This window comes from Diadema setosum, chromosome 17 (assembly GCF_964275005.1).
Source record: "Diadema setosum chromosome 17, eeDiaSeto1, whole genome shotgun sequence".
In the NCBI taxonomy this organism is placed as follows: Eukaryota; Metazoa; Echinodermata; class Echinoidea; order Diadematoida; family Diadematidae; genus Diadema; species Diadema setosum.
Window position 1 is genome coordinate 16,093,716 of NC_092701.1, and position 26,804 is coordinate 16,120,519.

At 39.7% G+C, this 26,804-nt stretch overlaps 1 protein-coding gene across 1 annotated transcript in view; it reads right to left on the reverse strand.

Annotated features, from left to right (window-relative positions):
* LOC140240866 (LIM/homeobox protein LMX-1.2-like) overlaps positions 1-25,464 on the reverse strand; it is a 50,669-nt gene extending 25,205 nt beyond the window's left edge. The window contains exon 1 of the mRNA XM_072320639.1: positions 25,343-25,464. Coding sequence (XP_072176740.1) covers positions 25,343-25,464 — 122 coding nt within the window. The remainder of the gene's footprint in view (positions 1-25,342) is intronic.
* Positions 25,465-26,804: the final 1,340 nt, after the last annotated feature.

The following is a 26,804-nucleotide window of genomic DNA, read 5'->3' on the forward strand; positions in this document are numbered from 1 at the left end:
AAAAAAATACATCCCGGTTACTTGGCCTGATGTCTTGTGGAGAAGTGTCTGTGTTTGAACAACGATCAATGCGGCGGAACGGCGATGATAATATATTCATAACCAATCCGTTGGCCATATGTCATGGTGAGTGTTTAATGCTTAAATGCATTAGGAAAACGAGGACAAAATTCTTACAGCTCTACGCTGGCAGTTATTTACATTCCTGTATAGAGAGATTCAAATGCACACGAAGAACGAAGAAGAGGGTTGGCGAGAAACAATCGCCCACCTATCAGTCTCTTGCTTCAAAACTCTCTGCTCAGTATTTTTTTTTCTTTTTGTGCCAGTATTCAAGTGTATGAGTCAAATACAATTCACAACATCATCTTCCCTTCCTCTGTAGACTAAATTCATACATATGCGCACGATATACAGATTATCACCAGTAAAGAAAATACCAGTAGCAAAAAAGGTATATAGTGCCCCAAATTGAACATTACGCTTCCTACATTTTTTTAAAATCACATAACAATTGTGCATGAAACAAAATGTTACTATATACTCAAAGTGTTGTGGGGGGGGGGGCAATCTATTTGAACATAATTAAACATTTCTCCCAAGAAAACAATATTTTGAGATGATTCTTACGAAGAACTGCTGAAAGGATGATACGCAATGAAGTACAAAAACCAATGTAAATTACCTCACATGTAGCATTTGAATATAGGTCCGTTCCGCTATAGAGAGGGAATTATAACTGCAGCCGCTATCCGATCGCATGAGGTCTGCCTTTGTCATGCAATGTCATACTGCCTTTCCTTCTGTCCAGGCCACTACATGCCTTCTCTCTTCATCCATCGTTTAACTTAGCAAACTCAGTGAGGGTGATATCCTCATGTTTGAACTGAGTAGAAGGCTCTACAATATCAGACCTTATCCACTGGTTGCCACAAACGCTTCATCCCAGTTATTCACTCGTTATCACTTCGTGTCAACATGGAGACAATAACTTAATTACTATTTGGTAGCCTCATCAGTTTCCGCCGTAAGGGTTTCCTTACATTAGAATTCTCTATTATTTGAAATGGTTCTCTTCATATCTGTTTCTATCTCTCTCTCTCTCTTCCCGCACGTTGTTGCGATTGGGAATCCTCAACGAGTGTCGCAGATTACTTTAGACTGTAATTATAAACTCCGCGTGTCTCGACTGAGACCGAAATAATATGTACAATATATGCATCAGTCATAAATATCGCCAACTAATTGGAGTAGAGCCCGTGCATTGGTAACGGCACGGATCTGCTTTGATCAGAATCACGACCCGATGTCACAGCTCGGTACAGTCATAGGACAGGGGGCAAAAACACACAGAGCATATTACCAATTACCAAATAAAATTCCCCAAACCAGCAAGGGTGGTGTTTGCGTATTTGGAGTATCTCGGTTTCGATTTGCCTTGATAGGTGTACTCTCATCTCATATCCTACCCATATACCAGGGTATCTCGTATAACAAGGAAGGACGGTTACTTTTGTAGGGCACTACCAATATGGTTTATCTGACACTGTGCTGAATCATTAATACCCGAGTGACACTGTTCTTTTTCCGTAAAGAGATGCTATAATATTGACAGTGTGCAATCATTTACAAATATCTGTTGCAATCGTGCGTGCATGATATAGTCACTTCTCATCACATTTTTTTTTCCAAAATCGACAGTGTGAAAGGTTCGTCACGGTATGGTGAAGAATTGTGGATCTGTTTAAAGATTCATATTGATAATCTGTTATGAGCATAACTTACGGCTTTAAGTTTCCAGATCAAACACTTTCTTTTTATTTTCCTTCGACGCTAAATTTTTCTTTATCAGAAAATATGAGTAACTGCGGCATTTCAAAAGCAGGTGTTTCTATCTATCCCTTTGATCGTTGGGAATTGGAAGTGATTATCACTGTGAAATGTTTTCATTTATATTGTTGGCACTCAACATTAAACTTTCCGAATGTCACACTGTTACATCATTTTAAAGTGTAGCTGTTACGTCTAAATTTGTCAACACTTTACTAGTGGAATAATCAGTATGAGGTTCATTCCGAAGGGGTACCTTTTTCGATGTTTGCCAAGCTATCAAGGCTGCATAGTTCACTAGAGACCGATTCCTATGTCGTCAGTAAAGAGAGAAATAGACACCTCTCTTGTGTACATTTATCTCCTAATCAAATTGGTTAAGATTTAAATAACAATTCGATAAATAGCGTTTATTGAAAAGCACTTAGACGTCAAATTCAACGACCCCGGCGGAATTGAATTACATTAGCTCAGAAGTGAATGCAACGTTTTGGCGCTTCACCCAAACGATACGATTATCCAGCCGACTTTTCATCGCGGTCGTCTGTCATTCGTACAAGCGCCAAAACCCACCTCTCAACAAAAACCTTCCAATTATCATCCCATTTTAGAGCAATTTTGCGTTTCCAAAGGAACCTATCTACCATTCTTTGCTCTCTTTTCGGTCTACCTAGTCTCCCCTCCCCCTCCGGTGGCAAGAATTCGTGAAAGCGTCAGCTAAAATGTATGGGTCGCCAATTAGGCGAAAATTAGGATAGGGGGATTGGAAACGTTTTAAACGAAATTTGTTTTACTTGCTGCGCGCGGTGATTCAACCCCAGCGCTGTACACGGGATAAATCGCGTCGACTCTAAGTCGCGCTGGCCGCGGGGTTAATTAGCATTCATAGAAGACTGCCATCGTGGTTTGTTCGTGAGCCTGCATCCTGGAGAGTGAGTCTTTCATACTTCTAAACAAGAAAAAAAAATATTGGGTACAGGAGCTACTCCTCTTAAAAAAAAAAATGCGTATAAGACATCCTCTGTTTAAGGGTATAACCAAAAATGATCAGACATAGAAACTGGAATGATTGATACATTGTGTCATTGCTTTCAGACACAAAACATATTGTAACTGTTCAGAAGCCCTCGGAGAAAATCTTTATTTCTATCCTCCGTCATTTTTATCTCTGGTGTACCAGAGATAGATTCAATAAGGTAGATGTGTATAGTTATTTTGCTATATGCGTTCTATCGCTTTATTCTCCGTATTATTGCGTAATCAATATACCCTCATGGATACACTACGTATACATGTTGGCGTTTACATCATTACAATGTCCAAGCATTTTGGACTAGGGAAAAGAATACAGAGCAACCGTCACCACTTCACTATCCGGCGAGTAGCTCATAAAACTAAATTATGAAAATAAAATGCGTAATGACTCTGATGTAAATAGAAGAGAAAGTTCTCTTTTTGTTTCTCTATAGTGTGTAGACCGTTCTGTTTGCTTGGCGTCTGGACAGTTTTCTTATATTAATGCATCACTTGTCATTTTGTTCATGTTCATGTTCAGGATTCTGGCCTTGTCATGTAATTACCATTATGGACACATAGACTAGAGAATTTAGTAAAGAATGGATTATCTCAATGTCATTTCAGATAGCACAACCTTTGGATGAGAAGTAATGTCATAACCTTCCGAACTTCAGGCATTATTATCTGCGTCAAACTTTTGAATACGCTTCTCCCCTCACTCTTTTTCTCTATGGAGAGGTGATGGTATATTATCAGAAATCATCTGGATTTATTCCAAATCAATCATTAAATATTTTACCTTGACCTGACAAGTTGGTACAGACGACATCGATACTAATATCTTTTTTTTTAATTTGCGGTAAGGACTGTTGTTGACTGTAACTACGAATGTGATATACTGGCGATATAATTGGAACGCAAGCTCATCTTTTCATCACAACACAGAGAAGTTGAGTATTGAAAGCAACGAAGGAGAGCGTGGAAAGGAAGAAAATTAAGTACGACACTGAAATCTAGCTTCAGCCCGATCAATATGATAGGCATGTTCATTTTTTGTCATTTATATTCTATGTTATTATCCATATAAAGACGTTATAACAATAAAAGTCTGTGTACACAGGCCACTTGAATACGTTTTTAACCTGGTGGCAACTTGTGCAGAATCATATACCATAAAGCGCTGACTTCAAGGGGCCTAACCACTCTTACGCTTAATTACAATTTGCTTGTACACCGTGTAATCGAATTAATTGAATTTTCCTGCGTGGACCATGGAATATTAGCTAATATTGTACCTTTGTCGCAGTCCTGGTCGCAAAAGCCGCGGAGGAATAAGACCGTAATTACGAAGCCGATTGGAGACTCGACAAGCTGGCGTGCCTGTTTCGTCAATCTATCAAGCCGCAAATAGAATTCCCGCCACCCATTTTCACATACGGGACATGAGGGCGCACCGCCAAAAGACAGTTTAGGATCATTCTTTATTTTCATTTCTTTAGTAGATGTCTGTCCTAACTTTACTGCTCACATAAACTGCCGAGAGTTCAACTGTAAATCCACAATCTATAAGTAAATACCATGTCAGTCAATAAAAGTATTCAGTGTTGCTAACAAATTTCAACTGACTTCCATTTGCTCCGTAACGTGCAACTTTATAATTTCTCCGCAAGAGGTAAGAGAGAGAGAGAGAAAAACAAACAAACATATTGTTGATAAAATAATGACAGCCTCCTTCAGCCGATTGTATCTTTAAAATATAAGCCAAACAAACACTCGATTGGTTGTATAGCTAGTTTTATATGCTTTGCGTCGGTAACGCATCCTGCATATTCCAGGATATTTATTCAACGAAGTGGGCAAGTAGCTCGGTGTGCACTAACAAGCTGTATACACCTATACGAACGTTGCACATGCATGTATTCATGACGTGTCACGACATTTGCTCCTGCGACAATCGCTCCAGTCTTATTTTTTCCAAGAACTTATGGTTAGGGTTAGTGTTGTGATAGGGTTTTAGGTTTAATTTGATGTGAGGAATAGGGTTAGGGTTAGACTTATGTTTGTGGGTAAATTTATATATAAATGGCTTAGCTTGCAGATATTTCATACGAGCAATTGTCGCAGGAGCAAATGTCATGGAACCATTCATGAATTCATGGATGCACAGGCAGGCACACACTTACAAACACACACACACATATATACGTACAAACACACACAGTGAACCATGTTGCTGCAAGAAAGAGCGTGAACTATGTCATGGTCCAATTCAATTTACCGTGTCCAAATCTATCTCCTCTAATACATATTAAAAAGTTTTCTTCCAGAATAGCTGCACTTTCTACGGGGTTCACGATTTTTTTTTTTTTTTTTTTTTTGGTAGTATTTACTCCAGTCTCACTTCTTATTTACTCGCTTGCCGTCATGGAGACGCGATAACACGCCGGCATAACCTGCATCCAGCCGCGGTAAGGTGGTTTGATCGCATCGTTCCGCTAATTCGGCCCCTTGTTTGAAACACCATGGAAAACGGAAACGCCAATTTTGGATGAAGATTAGAGGTTGCAGGGAAAAAGTCAGCTCTACGCCTGGGGTTGGGCTTTGATGACAATAGCTTCCACGCAGACGTGTAAGCGCTTAGAGGCCAGCCAGCCTCTGGCTCGTTTGCTGCCTATTAAGTGAACCGATTGCGCTTTGCCCCGTTATTTTTCTTCCACCTTCTCACTGTCTCTCTTCGCCATTCTCTCAAAATACCGCTTGACGCCTATAAAAGCCTTGCCAGGCTCAAGAGTGCGGATTCCATTCTGCGCACGCGAGATCTTTACATGATTAGAGGTTATTAAGGGAGAAAGTTAGTGTGTTGGAGTCAATGCACTTATCCAACCGGCACCAGTGGTAGTTGGCTCTCAAAATCCTTCTGTGTACACACGCTTATTCACTATATACCAGCATACCACCATGTAACAGGCGTTTCATATTCAGGCGACTTTTTGAATGGCAAATGTTGGTATACAAACTTCCATCCGGGACATTTCACTTATTAAAGTCATGGTCGGAAATGGTGAAAGCGTGGAATTATTGGTGATTGTGAGAATGATGTACGCCACCATGAGTCATAGCGGGTACAGTGCCTGTATAGTGGCTGTCGCCTTGATCCTACAGATATCACAGTCAAACAATTGGCAAAAAAAAAAGTTTTACGTCAGCTCCACAACAGCAATGATAACTTAAGGTTGGATGAGGTCAAGGAATCATTGATATATTCTTTTCTATTTCAATATCTGTATGCCCCAATTAGGCAAATTATGTCAGCTTAGCTATTAGCTAAGTGTTTATTATTTGATAGTGTGACTTACAATAATGTAGAGACGGAATTGAAGGTCTTTGTCATACACACACACACACACACACACACACTATCAAACGCTATTTACAATTATTTGAAGGAATTAAATCGAAGAAAAGTTGCTGGTCGGTTTCATCCCGGTAAACCTTGTGAGAGGCGAAGAAACAGAGGGGCTGTACACACTGAACATCGCACTCCGTCGTTATCTACTGTAGATGGTAAACTATTCACCAGTTAACGTTTGCTCATTTAGAAAGCAATACACGGGACACTTAACAAGGAAAACAATCATTCGTTATCACTGCAGGAGTCATTGGTGAGCTTTCTCGTCAAGACAAAATAAAATGTCAGTGGTAGCTTAAAGCAGTCATAGTATTTGTAACATCATTGTATTGCTGTATAATGAAGTATCGTAGAAATGGAGCTCGGATGTGAAAACAAGGATGCTTTTGATAAAATCAAACTTTCAATACAGCCACGTCTCAACATGTGCACTAGGAAGACAATGTTTTCACTTTTATGTCGATGGAAGTTGTAAACTGCTTATTTTCTGATGCCACAAGAGGTTAGTCATGGCCATGACTAGTCTTATGTCAAGCCGTTTTCGGTCGGTTTCAAGGTGTGAGATGGATGGTTACTCGAGTGTACTCTTTAGCTTTTGAGTTTTGTAAGCTGGTATGAAGGCAAAGAAACACAGCTGGATGTAGTTAGTCCTTTATATTATAAGTATTTTTCTTCTCCTTTATAAGGGAACGTTTGCAGGAAGCCTGAAGAAGAAGTCGCGCTCCATTTGTCGCTCAGTCAAGAGTGTGAAACTACCGAAGACAGTAGCAGCTCGGATAAAATAGTCGCTTTCCTTTCCTTTCGCCGATTTGGCGAGGAAAGAGAAAAATATGAGAGGAAGAGGGAACGACAAGAGAGAAAGGGGTACATCGGCAGGGAGAAGAAATGCCTGTTTTTGGAGAGCTGCCTGTCTGCCTGTGTCAACACGAAATGTAGTGCTGTCTAGCGCGTTTGCCCCGCGGAGCTAGCCCCGTCGTTTCTTCTACCGTTCAGCCGTGCAACGTGTCGAATCACACGCCCGCAGGTGATGCCATACCCCAACCACCGTGCGTGCGAGCTCAGAGCCGAGAGAAAGAGGTGAGATTTGGGGAAAGAGAGCGAGGAATAGGGGGGAGGAAGAAAATAAGGGAAAGATAGTCACTCAAGGAAAATAAAAGAGAGAGAAGAAGAAAAGTGAGAATTGCAGGCTGAGAGATATTGCCTTTCACTGATTGGTTGGATCATCTGACCATGATGTCATTGCACTGACTCATTTGCATAACAAAAACTTCACCTGGGCATCATTAGACAGGCTGTACATTGGATTGATCCGCCATCTATGCCTTCCACTGTGCGGTGAAGGCAGATCGACTGCCATCATTACCTTCAAACGATGAGTCGTGTTTTGCTAGAATATAATGATTTTCTGTTTAAATTCTCCTAAAAATCATAAAGGAGTATCGCTGTAAGACTTGTAAAGCTCAATAACTGCGGTAAACTCATGTAACATACAATACAGATTTATATCCGGCAATATAAACAAAAAAAAAAATAGTAAGGCCATATATTGCAGCTACAGGAGCTAATGTTATTTTTCGTTTTTAATTTCTTTGTCATAAAATTATGAACGAGATACAAAATAAATAGAATTGCAAGGACGCTGCACAATGTTATTTAGCTTGCAGTTAACAACTGCAGATCAAGTGTACACTTATGTGCCGATGTCGAACAAACACAGTCATAAACATTGTGATACACGTTTGCCTACTGCATTCCCATTGTGTTTAACCATTTTCCTTCAGTCAGGTATGCATATCATGTGGGCTTTTTCTGGTTTAAAGAAATATGATAAAAATCCACCCAATGTGAACATTGCACAATTTCACATTGACAGGCAGTTACATTCCTTGCAGCCATTTATCAGCTTATGCACTAGAGGTCTGGAGGGAAAGAAATAATGAGGTATGAATATCTATGCTGAGTATGCAATAAACGGAAATATCTTGATGAAAATCGTCCGTTTTCAGTTATTTATGCATTTTTTTTTCTTGAAGTGCGCGGTAGGGTGTAGCTAAATTCGAAGTTTTAGCTAGCGCATGATGGCAAGAAAAGCTATTTTTTTTTAGTCAGGTATATTAATATTATTTTGTTTTCTTGTTGATACGTGCTGTCGGTGTCTTTATCATAACTTGATAACAGATCAAGTGAACACACATGCTCCACCTCCCTCTCTCCCTCTCTCTCTCTCTTGTTGTTTCTCTTCAATCTCTCCTCACGCCCATTGTCACGTGATGACATACAGTGCTTGCTCGAGCGCTGGCACACATCAGTAGAACCCACATGTAACAAGACGGGGATTCGGCTGTATATTTTGAAAGTCAACAAACCACTGTGTGCCGGGACAAGCCGTTTAAATCCACCATTTTTGTTACCGAATGTCTTTATCAACAAGCTGATGTGAGAGTGTGCGTAATGACCGTGAAATTAAACCAAAGCTCCCTTTACAATAAAACAAACGCAGCTTGTCAGAAAGCGAATGGAATGCATGTGGCGAAAGTTTGCTGTTATTATGTATATTACGTGAGATACAGAGACACTTCAAGACACTTCCATTCATTTGTGATGACAAATGGGTTTTTAGAAACTTTGCAACACGTCAATCTACCTATCTATATCTATCTGCCTATCTACCTATCTATCTGCCTATCTATCTATCTATCTATCTATTTATCTATCTATCTATCTATCTATCTATCTATTTATCTATCTATCTATCTATCTATCCATCTATCTATCTATCTATCTATCTATCTACCTATCCATCTATCTATCTATCTATCTATCTATCTATCTATTTATCTATCTATATCTATCTATCTATCTATCTGTTTGGCCATCAAGACTTTTTTTCTTATTGTCTATTTTCCCATTTATCAATAATCTATTTTATTTCGCTTTTTGTCTATACTTTTTTTTTTGTGCTAATCTATGGAGCATTTTTTTTCATTATCCATTGATGTATCTTCTCTCTGTCATCCAATTCCAAATTATGTTTAGGTGGTTTTATATAGTGTCAGTAGTACCATTCAATCCGAGGCATTTTTGATGGTGCATAGGTGCAGAATATAAAGGTATATTAACGGGATGGGAGTTGGAAGAAGAAGACACGAACAAGTGTTTTGTATGACGGGGAACCTGTGTTTTGTTTTGCCAATCAAGACTAGAGATAACTGCTCCAGTTGGGAAGGGAGTTCGTGCAGTGTGGTGTAATCACTCTGTGCAAAGAAAGCCTGAATTGGTATAGAACACTGTAGCATTTGAGGCAGTTGAAAAAGATATCAAGGAAAGCTGGGAAACGATGGAATGAAAATGCTAGAGGACGTACTGTATGAGGGGGTAGCGAGGAGGCAGGGGGAGGAATTAGGCGGGGAGGAGTATTGGAGAATGGGGGGTAAGGGAGGACGGGAGGGTTATGTGAGGAAGGGAGAAGGGGATGAATATCGGAGTAAAGAAAGAATGGGGAAGGGAAGGGGTGCTGTCAGGGGAAAGGAGGGAGAAGGCGAGGATTGGAGGATGGCAGGATATACGAAGGATGGAAGGACGGAGCGGAATAAGGGAGGAGGGGGAGAAAGGAGGGGGATGAATATCAGAGGAAGGAATGAAGGACGGAGAGGATGAACATCAGAGGAAGGGAATAAAAAGGAGGAAGGGAGAAAAGGTGGTGGGAAGGAAGAGAGAAGGTGAGGAATGTGGGCGGTGAAAAAGTCGGAGGAGGTGAAACTTTAGAAAAGGCCTTTTTCTGTTTGACGGGTGCAGTTGGACTGTGGTGACTTGCCTCGAAGGTTAAGCTTTTGTTTTTTCTGTTTTTATATCAGACAATGACTTTCACTATATGAATTACTGTACATAACTGGCCATTCACGCAATGACAATAATATACCATGATTGCTAATAGAGAGGTATTCTATATTCTGTCCTATTGATATAGGTTGTTATGCTACTTGTATAATTCATTACTATAGTGTTTTACATGGTTCTATTCTTCTGTGATGTACCTTTTAAATACATACAAGATTATGACATCTCTTTATACCATACATATGAATGAGGTATTAGGAAAAGTGAAGAGGAGAACAAAACACACTTCAACGGTGCAAACCCCCAGACGTAGGCGCCCGACACTGCATGGTTATCACGCGTGGGTTACGGGGCCGCTGATCAAGCGTGTCTCTTGGTCGCACTTCGCTGGCCTGGGCCTGGCGGTGCAGCCGGCCAGTGTTCCGCTCGGAAGCACATACCCCGCGGGGTGCATACACTAGTGCGTGTCAGCCACTTCTTCCCTTCCGCGGTCTCGTTGAATGGGGCCATACAGAGTACACCTGTCATTCTAAAGATCCTTTCCTGGTTTGTCCTCTTTCTCCCTTTACACTTAATTCTCCCTCTCACTCATTTTGTTCTCTCTAGAACCCAGAGACTATAGACTATGTCATGATACTTTTCATTTTCATTTTTCCTAATGCAAAGAAAGAATAAATACTGCAAAAACAAATGCTGTTCAAACGACAATTTTATCATATAATGCAAAGATGTCAGTGACTTTTATTCTTTTTATTTCTTGTAGTCATCATTTTTTTTTCCTCTGGTAATGAGCTATCAGGGTATGTATTTTTATTTCGTGTGTAATGCAGGCATAAGCAAGGAAATTGCACTTTCGACGGAACAGACTAAATTACACCGGGATTCGAGTGAGCAAATGGTTACAATAAAATTACGACCGATAGAGGTGTACACTAGTCATCGTCATTTGACATATTCTTTGTTTCTTCATGTTCAGATAAGTAATGAAATAGGAAGCTTAATAACCCTATCTATGCCTAAACTCATCCCGTCTTATATCATGTCGCGGAGAAAATATCATCACAGAGAAAGACAAGTGTCAGTGAAGCAATATATGAAGAGCTATCATTATAGAAATAGAGACAATTAAAAAAATAACTACACGTTATACGGCATGAATTTTTTTTTTATTGGTCTGTTTTAACTCACGATTTAAATGGATTATGGCATATAGTTGTGCTTGAATTAATGTTCCACAATAAACATGCAGCAAGAAAATAAAAAATAAAAAATAAAAAATGACTAATGGCCCATACGGGCCGGCATAAGAAAAGGAAAACGTATACAGTCATCATAATGTACTGGCAAAGAACGGAACGTGTACACAAGACAGTGGAAACAGAAGAGAAATACACTATGTATCAGCAACATCAGAGAGATGTTTAGATATGCCCTCTTTGTTACTTTCAGCCAAAATGTTTATCAAAGCGCTGGGTTTGCCGTTGATGCATGCTGGTCTCGGTTGATATTTCTGTAGGGAGGTAGGGGTTATTCACGCCATAACGACACCGGCAATATGTATCGGACGAGTGCAAGGTAAACTTTAATCACCGCGCTTTGTTTTTTCCATCAACAACCCCACGGACTTTCGACTCTAGGGCAGGTACTACATAAGCCAGCCCAGCATCCTTTTCTCTGCATCTTTCTCTATCTCATCATGCTACTCTTTCTCTGTCTGTCTCTCCCTTCTCTTTACGACTGAATGGTCGTTCCGGGGTTTGCTACGTCTTGTTACATACGATGGAGTGTGTTGGCAAACATGTGAGAGAAGGACGGACAATCAATCTTGTGAAAGTAAACTAGGCTGTCTGTTGCAAACAAGCAACAACGAGACATGAAACGAGAAGAAATCAAGCATATTACATATACATTGTACATGAAAAAATAGTATAAATGTGTTCATGTATTATCTCGCCGGATTCATAATAATTTTCCTCCTCGATGTATATAATGGACGACATCCTATGACACTAAGGACTGCACGTCATGTATGCAAGATATGTATACACTATTCACGAACATTCGTCAGTGTTACGTCATCGAAAAGGCAAAATAAGAACGATGTAACTTGATAATGTATGCCACAATAGTTTGTATGCCACAAACTCTCATAACCCTAGCATAAGCATAGTAAAGTTAAAGGGATCGTACAGTTTTGGTTGAGACCTAATTTCAGGTTTCTAACATTTTTTGATGAAATATTGAGAAACCTCTCATAAAATATGAAAGAACATGTAATTCTATGAGGAATTGAACGTTTATTTGATGAAAATTGGTTTTGAAATGGCTGAGATATCCCAAAAAGAGTGATTCTAATAAAGTGTGGGACCCACACTTTATTACGATCGCTTTGTTTTACTTTGTTTTTGGATGTTTCAGTCATTCCATACCCGATTTTCATCAAATAAACTTTGAATTCCTCTTAAAATGGTATGCTCTGTACTATATCATAAGTGTTTTCTTGGTATCTCGCAAAAAGTTAAAAGCCCAATTCTTATCTCCACCAATACTGTACCATCCCTTTAATTCAAGCATGCTGGTGAATGAATAGATTTTGTCTTCTATAGCCATCATCCCAAAATGTTCCACTCACTTAAATGTATCTAAAAGTGCCGATATTGTGTATCCTATACCTAATTCACCTTTTCTATTTTTGTGTATAATACGGACCATCCACTATAATCATCAACATCTCGGTGTTGAGGTAAGATAAGATGTTTCACAGGACAAACACATTATGATTGTAATGCTGAGTATGCCATGGTATAACGATATGAGTATGAACCGCTTTTGAGATTGGGACTTCTTACATTGTCATGTTTAAAGAAATTTGTTGATGACAACATTCTCGTAACAACGAACACAAGGTAAAGAACACTGAACATTGCATGTCTTTGCACTCTGACATTGTCAATCCTAAGAAACTGGAAACAATGTGCAACAAGTCAAAGGATGCTGTTGGAGCTGTCTCTCTTGGATGGTTCTCCTCGGATCATTCGTTGAGGAGAAACGTGAGATACAACGATTGGAAGGTTTGATAAAACCCAACCCATCTCCATTTAAAACTGCAAGATCAAAAGATCTCCTTTCTTTCCTTTTCACCTTCTCACTTTAACATTATCTGTCCTTTTCCACATTTTGCTCATTTATTCTTCTAGCGGGCCTTCTCCCAACGAATAATCAGCGGTTCTTAAGAGGGCATGCAGAATATAATAAGGTGTATTTGTTGCAAAAAATGAGAAAAAATGGTTGGAGTTAATCTTGTCAGGGATCTCGCCTAGTAGAAGCTCAATATCTCTTGCACGACTCATCGAGCGAGACGTCACGTCAAGTCCTCGGCAAACATGACGCAGCACGGTTTATGACGAGGAGTCCAGACTACGCCAATTTGCAAATGCGGTATCTGTCTCTCTATCCGGTACTGTCTTTTATCTCGCTCCGCTCTATCCTTTGGCTTCCATCTATTCATTTGTTTCTTTTTTATCTACTTTATTTTGTGTTCCTTGATATATAACAATACATCAGCAGATAGATCAACTCGAGGTTTTTCTGCCCCAGTCGATATTCCATCGACAAACACTCTGTTTTTGTCGATTGTTTCTCCTCGAAAGTCAGTCCAAAAGTTCTATAAGATTTGAGATTAGTATAAAATTCGTAGGTCATTATTTTTCGAACCCAGTCTGCTTTGCGGCATCACTCATACCAGACCTAACCTCACTGTCACGGTCAAAATCTTCATCATCACCGTCTCGGACACTAGTCTTTGTCTCGCCTTTCTCTTCACAGGTGCGAAGGCGTGACCGACTGTCATCTGTCACTGCCTTGTCGTGCCGCCTTCGACTTTCATCTCGTCCTGTTTGCGGCGTGAGTGATAAACGCTCGGTCAACACAAGGGCTCTCCAAAATATGCCGCTCTGATTTCTTGAACAGATATCAATTCGGTCCTTTCCCGATTCGCTTGATCTCACTGTGAATCTTGGCTTTTTCCTTCCCTCACAGGCTGTATTTGTATCTTCCCTTTTATAGATTCTATCATGAGACCAAGTGTTTTACCTCTTGGTCTGATTGCCATGCGCATTCCCTCTTGTTTGAAGTACGTCATAATTTCTGTGGCAAATAGACCTGTGATCTTTTTTTTTTCTTTTTTCTTTTTTGGTCCGCGCACATCAGATTAGAAAGATTTCTTGGTTTCCAGGGATGAATTTTCCTATATTTGCTGCGATTCATCTAAACTTCTCTTAATATCAATCCCTTCTCTTTCTAGCTCGAATTTCATCTGCGTTTATTAACTGCTTTTGCCAATTCACCGCATCATAGCATAAATTCACCGCATCATAGCATCATAGCATAAATTGTCAAACAATAAACCTACACTTGAATTACTGGATCATGCCATCACGTCACAGATTCCATGTCAGAATTCGCGTGAGTTCGAGAAGTAATGATGACAGTGGTGCCTAAAAAGTATTGACAAAGTAATCTTTACTTGTTGGGATGAGATACGAAATCTTTTCTTAACTCAAAAGTTATCTGTTGCCAAGGATATCATGTTATCTAAATGCACTTGTCTGTAAATATAACGAAAACGTGATGACAAAGTATAATGGGATATAGTTGTGAGATGATGAAACCATCATCCTGATTGATCTCCACCATAATCAGTTTATCTTCTGGCATAGAATGATACCACAATTCTCTCGGTTTCATTTCTGCTAATATTTTGTAGGAACTGTCGAAGCTCTGCTTTAGTTTATTTCACTCTGTCTATCAAAACTGCTTCTGACATGGAGTGGAGTATTTCTGGTTGTCAATTTCATTGTATATACAATGAAATTGACAACCAGCTAGAAGTTTGATGGAAATCTACCTTTTTTTTGGGGGGGGGGAGGACATTAGCCCTCAAGACATAAACATATTTGTAAAAGCATTGAAGGGAGGCTTCTTATCACAGTACTATGCAGTAAAATGATTGTCCGTATGCAATGAAATCTCGTTATGTAAACACGTAATTAAGAATTGTCTGTTTTTTCTTTCGCTTCCAGTAATATACAGTCATCGTTGAAACCAACAATATCTCAATCTACCTACATTTTATCAAAATTGTTCACTCATTTCTCCATTTATTTTGTTCTCTTCTCTTTCTCGCCACCCATAGCTTTTCCCATCTCTTTTTTTTTGGTTCCCTCCTCCTGTTTAATACTGCAGTTCTCACCCACCTCCGTCTCTTTCCATTTGATCTCCCTCCCTCTCTCTCTCTCTCTCTCTCTCTCTCTTTGTCTCACTGTACCTCTATCTTTTCATAACTCTTAGCCTCTCTTTCTCTCTACTCCCTCTAACTCTCCTCTCACTGTCTCTCTCTCTATATATATGTCCTTTTTTCTCATTCTCGCTCCCCCTATCTTTATCTATCTCTCTCCCTCTCCCTGCTTCCCTGTGTCTGTTTGAGAATTGTTCATATTGGCAGAGGCGCTGTCGATGTGGGACCCAGAGAGCCAATATCCGGCTGGGCTTGAGAACGGCCTTCCGCTCTCTGGATATTGCGCGGACCGCTGAATTAAGGTTGGCCTGCTTCGACCGTGGTGTTTTTTTCTCCCCCTTTTTAATTTCGGTTCCTGGTTTGCACTCGCCATACTTTGTACGCAGTTATTTGGTGTGACACACACAACACATGCCTACAAACATTTAAACACACTCTCTAACACACACACACACTTGCACACACACTCACACATGGCCCTGCTTTTGACTTCTTCTTTTTTCCGTAGGTGCATCAGGGAATGAGCATCGCACTGTTTACAAGACGGTCAATAAATACAGACACAAGCTATTATTGCTTTTTGCATCGTACGCCATAACAGTCTGTCAAAGCCTGTATTCGGCTTTCACACCGCCATACTGCAACACTTAAATTTTCTCTCCAAATTTCTCTACAACCAAGGCTTTAGGACCTCCCCCCCCCCTTTGTAAGCGTACCCATATATCTAAGGTTCAGTTACCAAAATCCAGCATTAGGAATTACCTGAATCTTGATGAGCTCTTTAAGAAGTAGTTGCTGAAAGAACTTCTTATTTAGTATAAACAACATAACTTTTATTCAGTGGATATCACAGACAGACAGACAGACATGACTTGTATGAAAGTATTTGACAGTCTTTGAAATGTTGGAGAATGTTTGTTTTTGTTTTTGTTTTTGTTTTCACGTTGACACACTTGCCCGGCAATAGGTTCCTTGACCACCACGAATCTGAACACACGGACATCACGTTTAGATAGCAGTGTGCACAAGGAGTGTCTACAGCTGGTGTCGTTAGAGTTAATGAAATGTGTTTGCTAGCATCCACTAGCTCATTTTGATATAAACCACTCTACTCCGATTATTGTGTTTCTCCAAGAATGATGGGATAGAATAGCTCTGAACATCTAAACATATTCTCATGAATAATAACTTCATGTAATCTCATTTCGTAAACACACGTTTCTTTAAAAAAAGGGTTTCCTCGGATGCTGTCTATAGTAATGCCTTTGACATTCCATGATTGATTTTCTAATGTGACATGATTCTAATCACTTCCGATGAATGATTACTAAATTCTCCAATTAGGGGATTTTTTTTTTCTGCACATTATTCTTACTTCATTCTCTTATCTTGTCAATCCCTGAATGTGTTACATTCATGAGGCGGTCCATACCCATGGGTTGTGTGTGTTACACTTGTACGAGGTCTCATTTATTGAGCGTCAAGCTATGATCATCTACAATGACGAAAAGGGCCAACTAGATGAAAATAATTTGTTTGAAAAAAAAGGTAAGCATTTTAAAATGAGGTCACGTTCGATTTCTGTTTATCTTCGGCCCATATCTCGCAATCAATATCTCCTTCTCTTCCAGGACTTTCCACGTGCATTCTGGTTGTTGTCTCTCTCTCTCTCTCTCTCTCTCTCTCTCTTTCTCTCTCTACCAGTCTTTTCATCTGCGTGGCAGTAACAGCATAGCTCTCATGAGCATGGCCCAAGCATACACACAAGAGTTTGAATTATTCATTAGCCACACGAGAGAGCCGGCCTGCAGTCCGGCTTGGCCAACTTTTAACATTGTTATACCACACGATAGACGTGTCTTGTTCACTGATCTTAATATGAATTAAAAAACGACAACAGTTTTTCTGCTGCTATCAACAGCGGCGTTTGACACAAAGTGACATAAGCGAAACTTTCTTCCATGTACCTCTTGAGGTTGTTACGGATTGTACGTTTTCTTTCATTATCATTCTTTCGATTGTCTAATAAATTTTCTCTCCTTTAATAGACCTACTGAATAGTATGATAAAGAGGGTTGTTATTTTACCATAAGTGAAGCTCGTACGCATAACCATTATTCCTCTGGTTGCTCGCGGCATAATATTATAACTGATAACACTATCAATGTTCTCTTTCAGCTCTGTAATTGAATATGGTGTTTGTTGGTTAGTTTTTTACAATAAAAAGAACATAAAATGGTTAGTCAATAAGTCTCAATAAAAACATAATTTATCTTTGGACGAATACTTTCAATCCATTCTACTGTAACAACGTACTTCCATAACACAAGCGGCCAAATCTTAAAGCGAACAAATCCTTTGGTCACGCGCATCACCCCACTCCGAAACAATCCTCAAGTTTCTGCATTGATTTACTGTCCGACAGGCAAATTCTGCTGTTTGTAAGCGGAGATACGCCACTTGTGGTAGGAGCTTTCACCCCACTTACACACGTGCTTTACAAACTCCGAGTCACTCGAGAAGCCGACGAGGGAGCGCACCGACCCGGACCGTTCAGGGTGGAGTGGGCGAGCCGCTGCAGCTCGAGAGTCCTGGCATTGCAAACGCCACGTGAATAAGATTAATGAGTTTCCGCGATTGTTCCTCGCCGGATCAGCGATTTAATCTCGTCATGCCGCTGATGATCAAGTCCCATTCCTCTGATTTTGAAGACAGTGCTCTTCTCTGTTTGAAGGTTGGAGACATAAGATTTTGACTTTATCAGGTCTTAGTCAACCATTCCTATGATTTTTCCCTCGAATCGCTCCAATATCCCATATTTCATCTGTCTGTCATTCCGTCTCTCTTTGTCGCTCTCCCTCTCCTCTCCATTTACTTTTTCATCAACTGATTTTCGCCCTTTATCTCTATGTTTTCTTCCATCTTTATTAAGGTAATCCAAGAGAGATATCGGCCAGTGACGACGGCCCGTGGAACTGTTTTTTTTTTTTTTCATATGTAAGCATCAGACAACCTAATCGTGGTGTATGCTGCACGGGCAGTGACGGGACATGATGCTCATCCTTTCTAATAATCTATACGTGATGCCCGAAGGACATAGTAACAGCATGATAAATTACTGAAATAGAGACGGGGAATATGTTGTTTTCTTCGCTCAGCACCGCCACGAAACAGAGTCTCATGCAGCTCTGCATCCTGTCTTAATTTACCTAAGATATGCACACAGAAAATACATTGATGAAACAAAAAGTCGAAGTTAATGGCACGGGAAAATGCCATGTCAGATCTTCCGGTTATATCGTAGGCCCATCTATGACTATCCGCGTTGGACAAATTCAAGCGAAATCTGCACCTGTGAAAACAAAACCATGCATCATGGACAAAAGAGGTGCATGAGATGACGAATAGCAATATGTCTGAGAGGAGGACAAACACTGGTGACGTTCGAAGACTTCAAATTATGAGGTTGTATCTCACAGGACGCTATATCGCAGATAATATCTTGAACGCCATACAGACAGTATACATAAAATATAGGAAACAGCGTCGAAATGATGAAGGCCTAAATGCATTATTCGCAAAAGTAAGGAGCGATGCAGGATTACGTTTATAGGGATATAATGTTAAAAAAACAACAACAACACACGGATGAAGGAATTTGGATCTAAACTAACGTCTATCAGAATAATTCTATAAACAAATCCAACATTCACTTGAAATCCTGTGTACAATGTCAAACATTTTTAAAGCACCTGTTTTGTCCCCAAAGCATGCTTTGATCGAAAGATTCCTTCACAGAACAGGGTGATTGCTGTCTTACCAGACTCCATATGGGGAAGACAAGTTTGATTTGAAATCACTACTTAGGCTAAACAGGTGTTCAAGACAGTAGTGTTATCTCACGATATCAAGTATTTATAACCTATACCGCTTGGATCCGAGGTTTCGAAAATAGAGTTCAGAACTAGCGGAAGCAAATCACTGCATCACAGATAGCAACATTACATCGTCAACAAGTAAGCACACTTGTAGACACAATCACAGCATTCATATTGACAGAGTGTGTTTCGGTTTGATGTGTCCCACCAGCAAAACGTTTTATGCAGAAGAGTGAGAGAGAGAGAAAGAGGGGGTATATATAGAGAGAGCAACAAAACAGGTAGGATGATTTAAAATCATGACAATTCAGTTTAAGTGAGGATTTATTTGATCAATTGTGCTTCATTTAGACAATTATACTGAAAGGTCAAGCACTAACGATAGCATAAAACAATGTGGCTATCATTCTAAAAGCATTTTTAGATAGCGTCCGCTCGATTGAACGTCTGTCGGCAGAGCAGTTTCCGCCATGTTGAGAAACAAAAGACATGAATATGCATGGTTTTGCTTAGTGGGTCAATTGGCCTGTTGCAAATGCTCTTATGGCTCGGAACATATGAATAAATCATCACAGATCCACGAAAGCAGGTGTAGCACATGACATCTACAGCACGTTCAATGTGCAGTATACAACATCCTGCAGCATAACAAAAATTTAACGATACAGGAATGCTGTTTTTCGCCTTTATACTAATGGGCATGATGCATACGTTTTTCCTTGAACCATTTATTATTTTTCTTGTCGAAATCTTGCTTGATAAAAGGTACTATGTAGTTTGTGTGATGTCTGCAATGATTCACATCCTACCTTCAATTTTTCTCCTTTTCTTGGTCTTTGCTTCCATTTTGAAAACCTCCCTATCTCTAAAATTGAGTTCTATCAATATATCTCCATAGCATGGGCTGGAGCGTTATCACTCGCCACGTAATTCTCGTCGTGATCCAGCCCTGGTGCACACGCATCGTTTATCACATTATTTCGCTTGCCTGTCGCCAATTGAGCTTTAACTCGATTTAATCAGATCCAGCGAATAATATACCGGCGAAATCAGATCTGTAATAATTCTTGTGGCGGGGGATTCCGTGCGCTAAATTAGGTGCGTCACCTAGAGGCCCCAAGTGCGCACGCCAAGCACTGGTCCAAAGTCGCCTGCGTGCAACTCCGCCGCCGCAAGCCACCATAGCTTGTGAGGGTGTTTTTTTTTTTTTTTTTGGTGTGTGTGTGTGTATGTGTGTATAATTTTTAGTGTGTGTTTGCATTGGCATGTACTGAGTAACCTGCTGCGGACACGCCAGTGGTTCTCAACATGGCGCTTTGCCTGCTCAAGAATGGCTAAAGATGTTTGCACTGAAGGGGCCTGGTGGTTAGCAAAACATGGACGTTATCATATTGATATACATGAACTTTTCATGAGGCAAATTAGGAAAAAAGTATAAGTGTGTATGCATCTAATGAATACTCGCCAGCTTACGATCTACTTTAGATCGGAATCAATTATAGCTGCCGGGATGCATTTTCTCGAGCTCTGACTTTCCTAAAGCATAATTTGTTCACAAAGTAATTATCTTCAAGACAAGAAAACACAGAAAGACAGTTTTAGGTATTTAGAAGTGTTTAGATTTTGCCCACTATCACTCGATAAAATTGTGAGATAACGTGAATATTGACCGTGTAGGTTCCAGGTTCGACTCCTTGCATATAATGTCATGAACAAGATTTTGCAATCTACACAAATCTCGGGAAAAAATGTCCTTATGTTACCTCAGGTATAGAGAGGAGAACAGCCAGTGAGAGTGCACAATATTGAATTACGTAATTATTGTATTTGAGAAAGGGAAATTGTTGGGTAGTAGGGCTAGCTTTGTGAATGGGCTTGAGTCAATAGCATCCGATTTACCGTGTTTACTATCTTGCTTTCTACCATCCCCTGACATGGTGCATATTTGAAATTTACAATTCATTCTAAATAATTCTAAGCCAAGTAGACTTCTCCCTAATAATCTCTGCTCTCCTGTAATGCTGACCCAACGAAGAGAAAATGAAATGGCTTTGTCGTTTCTCCCGCCCTTCCCAAGGGATGATCCCACTCCAGTAAGGGATGTTTGCTTCTCTGCCGGAAGTTCTATTGGGAGTGTGCAGTGAAAGACTTTTGTACATGCATGGGGGCACGGTATTACTAGGAAAGTTTTTTTGGGAACTATTAGCAGGGCGCTAGATGTTGTGCCTGGGTGTGATCTCGGGGGTAGAGCAGAGCGGGCGGGTGCTACCCGAGCCCCACGCTTCCTCCGAAATCACTTCAAAGTGTGATTTTCAACGCCTCTATCAAAACTCATCATTTCGCCACTTTCTACTTTCATCTCGCCTTTCTCTCTCTCTCTCCCTCTCTCTCTCTGACTCTCATCTTTCATCAGATGCTGTCTTTTTCTCCTGGCCTTTCTCCCTCACCTTTTGCAATACCTGCATGCATATACACACGTCGTCAGTCTCTTTCTTTCTCTCCTCTCTGTTATTACAAATTTTCCTTCTTCTCCAATTTTTCTTCGTTTTTGCGCTTTTGTTAAACTGCGTCCTTTTCAGTGTCTCCATATTTCTGAGCTCTATTTTATCCATCATTCTTTCTTCACGTCCGATATTTCAGTTTCCGCTTTCTGGACCTCTTTCTCTTCCTTTATCTACCGCAATGCCACTCTACCGTTCTATATTCTTTGATTTACTCTGCTTTTTGGGGCACAAGATTATTGTCTACAAGATTTTCTGGGTTTGATGACCCGTTACTTTTGAAAGTTCAACATCATTTTTTTTTTCTTTCTGTTTTTTAAGATCTTCCAACACGAATAACTTCTGTCAACTGCCTCAGAGTCCTCAGACAGTCATAATGGCTCAGGGGATATATTGACCATCATGTCGTGTATAGCTCACAGGGTAAAACTATGATCAGATAGCTCACAGCAGTGCTTAGTCATCGCCCAGTCTCATACATTACAGTACTGTTGACGGTATAGTCAAATCAAAGAGCATGTTCGAGCAATAAATCGCAAAGGTTTATCCATTCCCAAAGCATACGGAATCTTTGCTTCGTTAAGTCTTATTACTGCTCAAATAGTGATGTTTAAAGAAACAACAGTAAATCTGAATAAAGATATTGTCAGACTTTTCAAGGAGAGAAAAAGAAATATCTCTGAAATGATAGCACAGAGAAATGTATTTAACATACCACTTGAGTTTGGCTACAATTCTATTCATAACAAGTTCATTCAAGAATGATATCATCGTTCCTTCATGAATCCAAAAGAACTGAGGGGGAATAGGTCTCTTAATCGACACATAGATGCACATGAGAGTAGCATTAAGGGAAGGTAAACCCAAAAAGCAATGTGGATTGAGTGAAAGCAGCAATATTAGTAGAACACATCAGTGAAAGTTTGAGGAAAATCGGACAATCGATGCAAAAGTTATGAATTTTTAAAGTTTTGGTGTTGAAACCGCTGGATGAGGAGACTACTAGAGGATATGACGTATGAGTGGACAACAATACAAAGAAAATATAAAGGAAATTCAACAAAAATTCACTTTTCTAGAATTATGAAAGAGCAATGGACCAACCTCTTTCAGAAAGCAGGGGGAATAATTGCTACCCCTAACATATGTCAATATCAAGTTGATGGAATTTGTAATTTTCATGAAAAATGGACTTTTGTAGGATTTTCTTTATATTTTCTTGGTATTGTTGTCCACTCATACGTCATAACCTCTAGTAGTCTCCTCGTCCAGCGGTTCCAACACCAAAACTTTAAAAATTCATAACTTTTGCATCGATTGTCCGATTTTCTTCAAACTTTCACTGATGTGTTCTACTAATGTTGCTGCTTTCACTCAATCCACATTGCTCTTGGGGTTTATCTTCCCTTTAAGTTAAACAAAAGTGTTTTTACAAAATACTGTCGTGTAGTGAGATATACATCATTCGCTGATCAAAGAAATGAAATGTTATTCGATATGATTAGAAATGATGCATCGAAAGACCGAAATTCGACAATAATCCTAGTGCTAGCTATACACGGTATCTATGTTTGAACAACACACCACTGAGATATATTTTGCAAGTTGATAAAGATAAAACTTCTAAGGTTGTCGGGTAAAATGTGGGGTCCGAATTAGTTTTTTTTTTTTTTTCGTTTCAATGATGAATGGTAAGGAAGGCTGTCGAACGATTGTCAACTTTGATACCCTTTTCTGCACATTCAGCACATTTGGAACCTACCACTTGAGTTCATTCTTACAATGTAGGTATCAGTGTATCAACCACTGAACTATTGTCTTCCAAACAATCTGCATTTGGCGCTTCTCGTTCTCAGGAGTAAATTCTCCTTTCGACCGGAGGGCCCGGAAGTCTGTCGCCGACGTTAAAGATGACACAATTCTCGATATCCGTTTTAACAAGATTAAAGCAACACTATTGGTGAATAAATCAAAAGGTTGCGAGAAATACTTCTTTTCACTTTATTCCGTCCCATTCCGCTCACCGTGGCCAGTGTATAATCCGGAGGGATTACAGAGCGCACGACGCGCGCACACCCACCATGGGAAATAAACTGCCCGCTGGGTCGTAATTTGTCAAAGCGGATTGCTGAATCAATTAAACGACGTTGGTGGATTAGTATACAACCCATGAATTTAAAGCAAGGTAGAATATATGAATATTTTTTTCTCTTTTTTGGTGGCATAGATTTACCGGGCCATTTATGCTGCCATGATTCTAGGCGGAGACATTCTCGGGCTATTAACGTACAAGCTTTCAAAAGTTCACCGCGCATTCGTTTGGAAGACTGGAGCCATTAATCAGACTATCAGGCTATTTGCAACAGTATGCATACTGTGCCTCCCAGGATATTACGAACTGCACGAGTAACATTTTCCCCACGAGTATATTGTTCACTTGTCTGGATGACATTTTCCTCAATTAACGATATGTAGCATGATTTTTATATCAAAATTGATCGGAAAAAGGACTGTGCCAAGCCTAAATATCATCTTGAAATAGTACTTCAGAATCATAGCATCAAAGGAGAATGTGCGATACGAAAATATTCATGTAGGTTTAACTTCTTGCGGTTTTAGATTTGATTTGAAATGGTTAATTTCCAGGCTGCAAATTCTTTTTAAAAAAGTTGTCACAAATCAAGCGCACAATCGTCAAATTTGACATTAACCTTGTCAAACGAGACAGACGATTTTGGCTGCAGGACCGAACATAATATACTAATAAAAAGAAAAACACCAACAAAGAATCATATGTCCTCGGACACGTGTCCAGCAGCAGGTTGAAGGGATTTTAGACAATGTGATCTGTTCAAACACTGCTACAGGAAAAAGAAAAAAAGACAGCGCAAAGACATGAAGCAAACTGAATATAACAACACCGTCATGTTAAGGCTATGCTGGAAAGAGTAGGAGATTGATAACAATGAAGTAAATCAGTGGAACACCCCTCGAAACAGCAACAACAACAGCGACAACAAACAAAACAAAACAATACATGACAGACTGTATAAGAACACCCTGACGGACGTTTTATCAATTTTAAGCTTTCCAGTCACACATACAGATATGTATGTCATTGTGTCTTCGTGGTCAATATATGGAAATAACATCATGCATGCTCGTACTGACAGCAAACTAATCATCGCCTGCAGACATCATCCAGTCAGATTCATTCAAATCAATCAATAAAAGGACACAATTAATTCATGTCAATATTATTATTATGACGGTTATTATTATCATTATTATTATTATCATCATTATTATCATTATCATCATGATCAGATGATGGTAATACCATCATCTTCATTATCATTATCATTCATTACTGTCATCATTGTTGTTGTTGTTGTTGTTTTTGCCACCCGGTTAAGGACAGCAGATATTATTCCGAAGTGTATCTCACGCCAGGTCTCTTCAAGCCGACTGGACAATCACAGAACAGATTTTAATAAGTCATATTCTTAAAGTTATCAACTAGAATCACACCGCAGAATGATGTTTTCATCTGTGTAGAGAAGGCGACACTTACTTTTCGTAGTCTAACTTGCAGTATAGCTTCCGGTCTCTGGCGAAGCAAGAGTGGGATAGTCTAACTCGGCAGACGCTGCACTGCAGACACTGTTCATGCCAGCAATGGTCCATGACCTTCATCAAGTAGCGATCCTCAATCGCGCGTTGACACCCTGCGCATATTTCCTTGGCGGGTCGTGTCCCGTTGGTTGCGAGGCCTGCTGGGTAGCAGCAAAATGAACACAAAAGAATGTCACAAAAGGAACACTGTCAGATGTGATGCGTGAGGATGTCAGAAAAATTGAGAAAAGTGTTATTACCTAACTTGCCATCATAACGTGGGTAAATTGGAAAATAATTACCACTTTCTTGTTTGCAGTATTTCTATTCTTCCTGTATGCAACGTTACAATCTTGTAACAGTAGCGAAGTATTGAAGTTTCGACGGTCAAAAACGTCGGGTTTGATATAACTATCCGCCATAATTCATTGGAAAGTGCCACGTGGTTATATGTACGATATATTTCATATCTAGTAAAATAGCTGTGGCGACTCGCTCCTATAGTTTGTGACGACGGGTTGCCATGGATTTATTGTCATGATTGTGTATGATACAATGCAGACGCAGTGTGGTTGCTTATGCAGTATCATACACTGGGCATAATATGCGTATTGCTTTTATAGACACAATGGAGAACAGACGAAAAAGTTTGAACAGAGTAGAATGTCTACTCAACACTGGTGATCATAACATGCAATAATACACTTATTTGGGATTAAATTCCACATCTTTCATTAAGCTGATTTGACTGAGTAGTAACTGTAGCTATAACTATCTGCACAATACGTGAAGCAGGATGGTTTTATCATTTATCATTGTGGTTGTAAATATATGAATCTTCTCTAACACACGGTTGAAAATATGGTTGTGTGTTTGAGTGTGTGATTGACCTCTAGCCTCAAGACAAGTGACCCATATTGGTTAAGATGATGATATAAAAGAATTCAATAATAACCACTTCAGTTATATATAAATATCAAAAAGTTTCTTTGCGATCAGTTAATGTCTTTATAAGATCGAGCTTTTATCGAGCCTCTCACCAATTCGTTATCTTCATATACAACTTGACGTCATCTACATAGTGCTGTGTGTGTGGTAGAGAAAGAGAGGGAGAGAGATAGAAGGGAAGGAGGAAGAGATATACAGAAAGAAACAGACAGAGAAGAGAGGGAGAGAGACGGAGAGAGAGAGAGAGACACTCCATCAGACGCGGGAAAAGTCTGTCAGACCAGGATTATGCGATACCCATGGATTTCTACTCAGCCCGACACCAGACGGCATACGTCTTCGCTATCCAATATCTCGACGAAGCTCGACATTTTGATTGAAATATGAACTGCCTAAAATCTGAGAAATCTCCTCCAGCCAAATCAGTCAACCCTTGTATCTATCTTTCTCTTTACCACCCCACTTTTTAACGT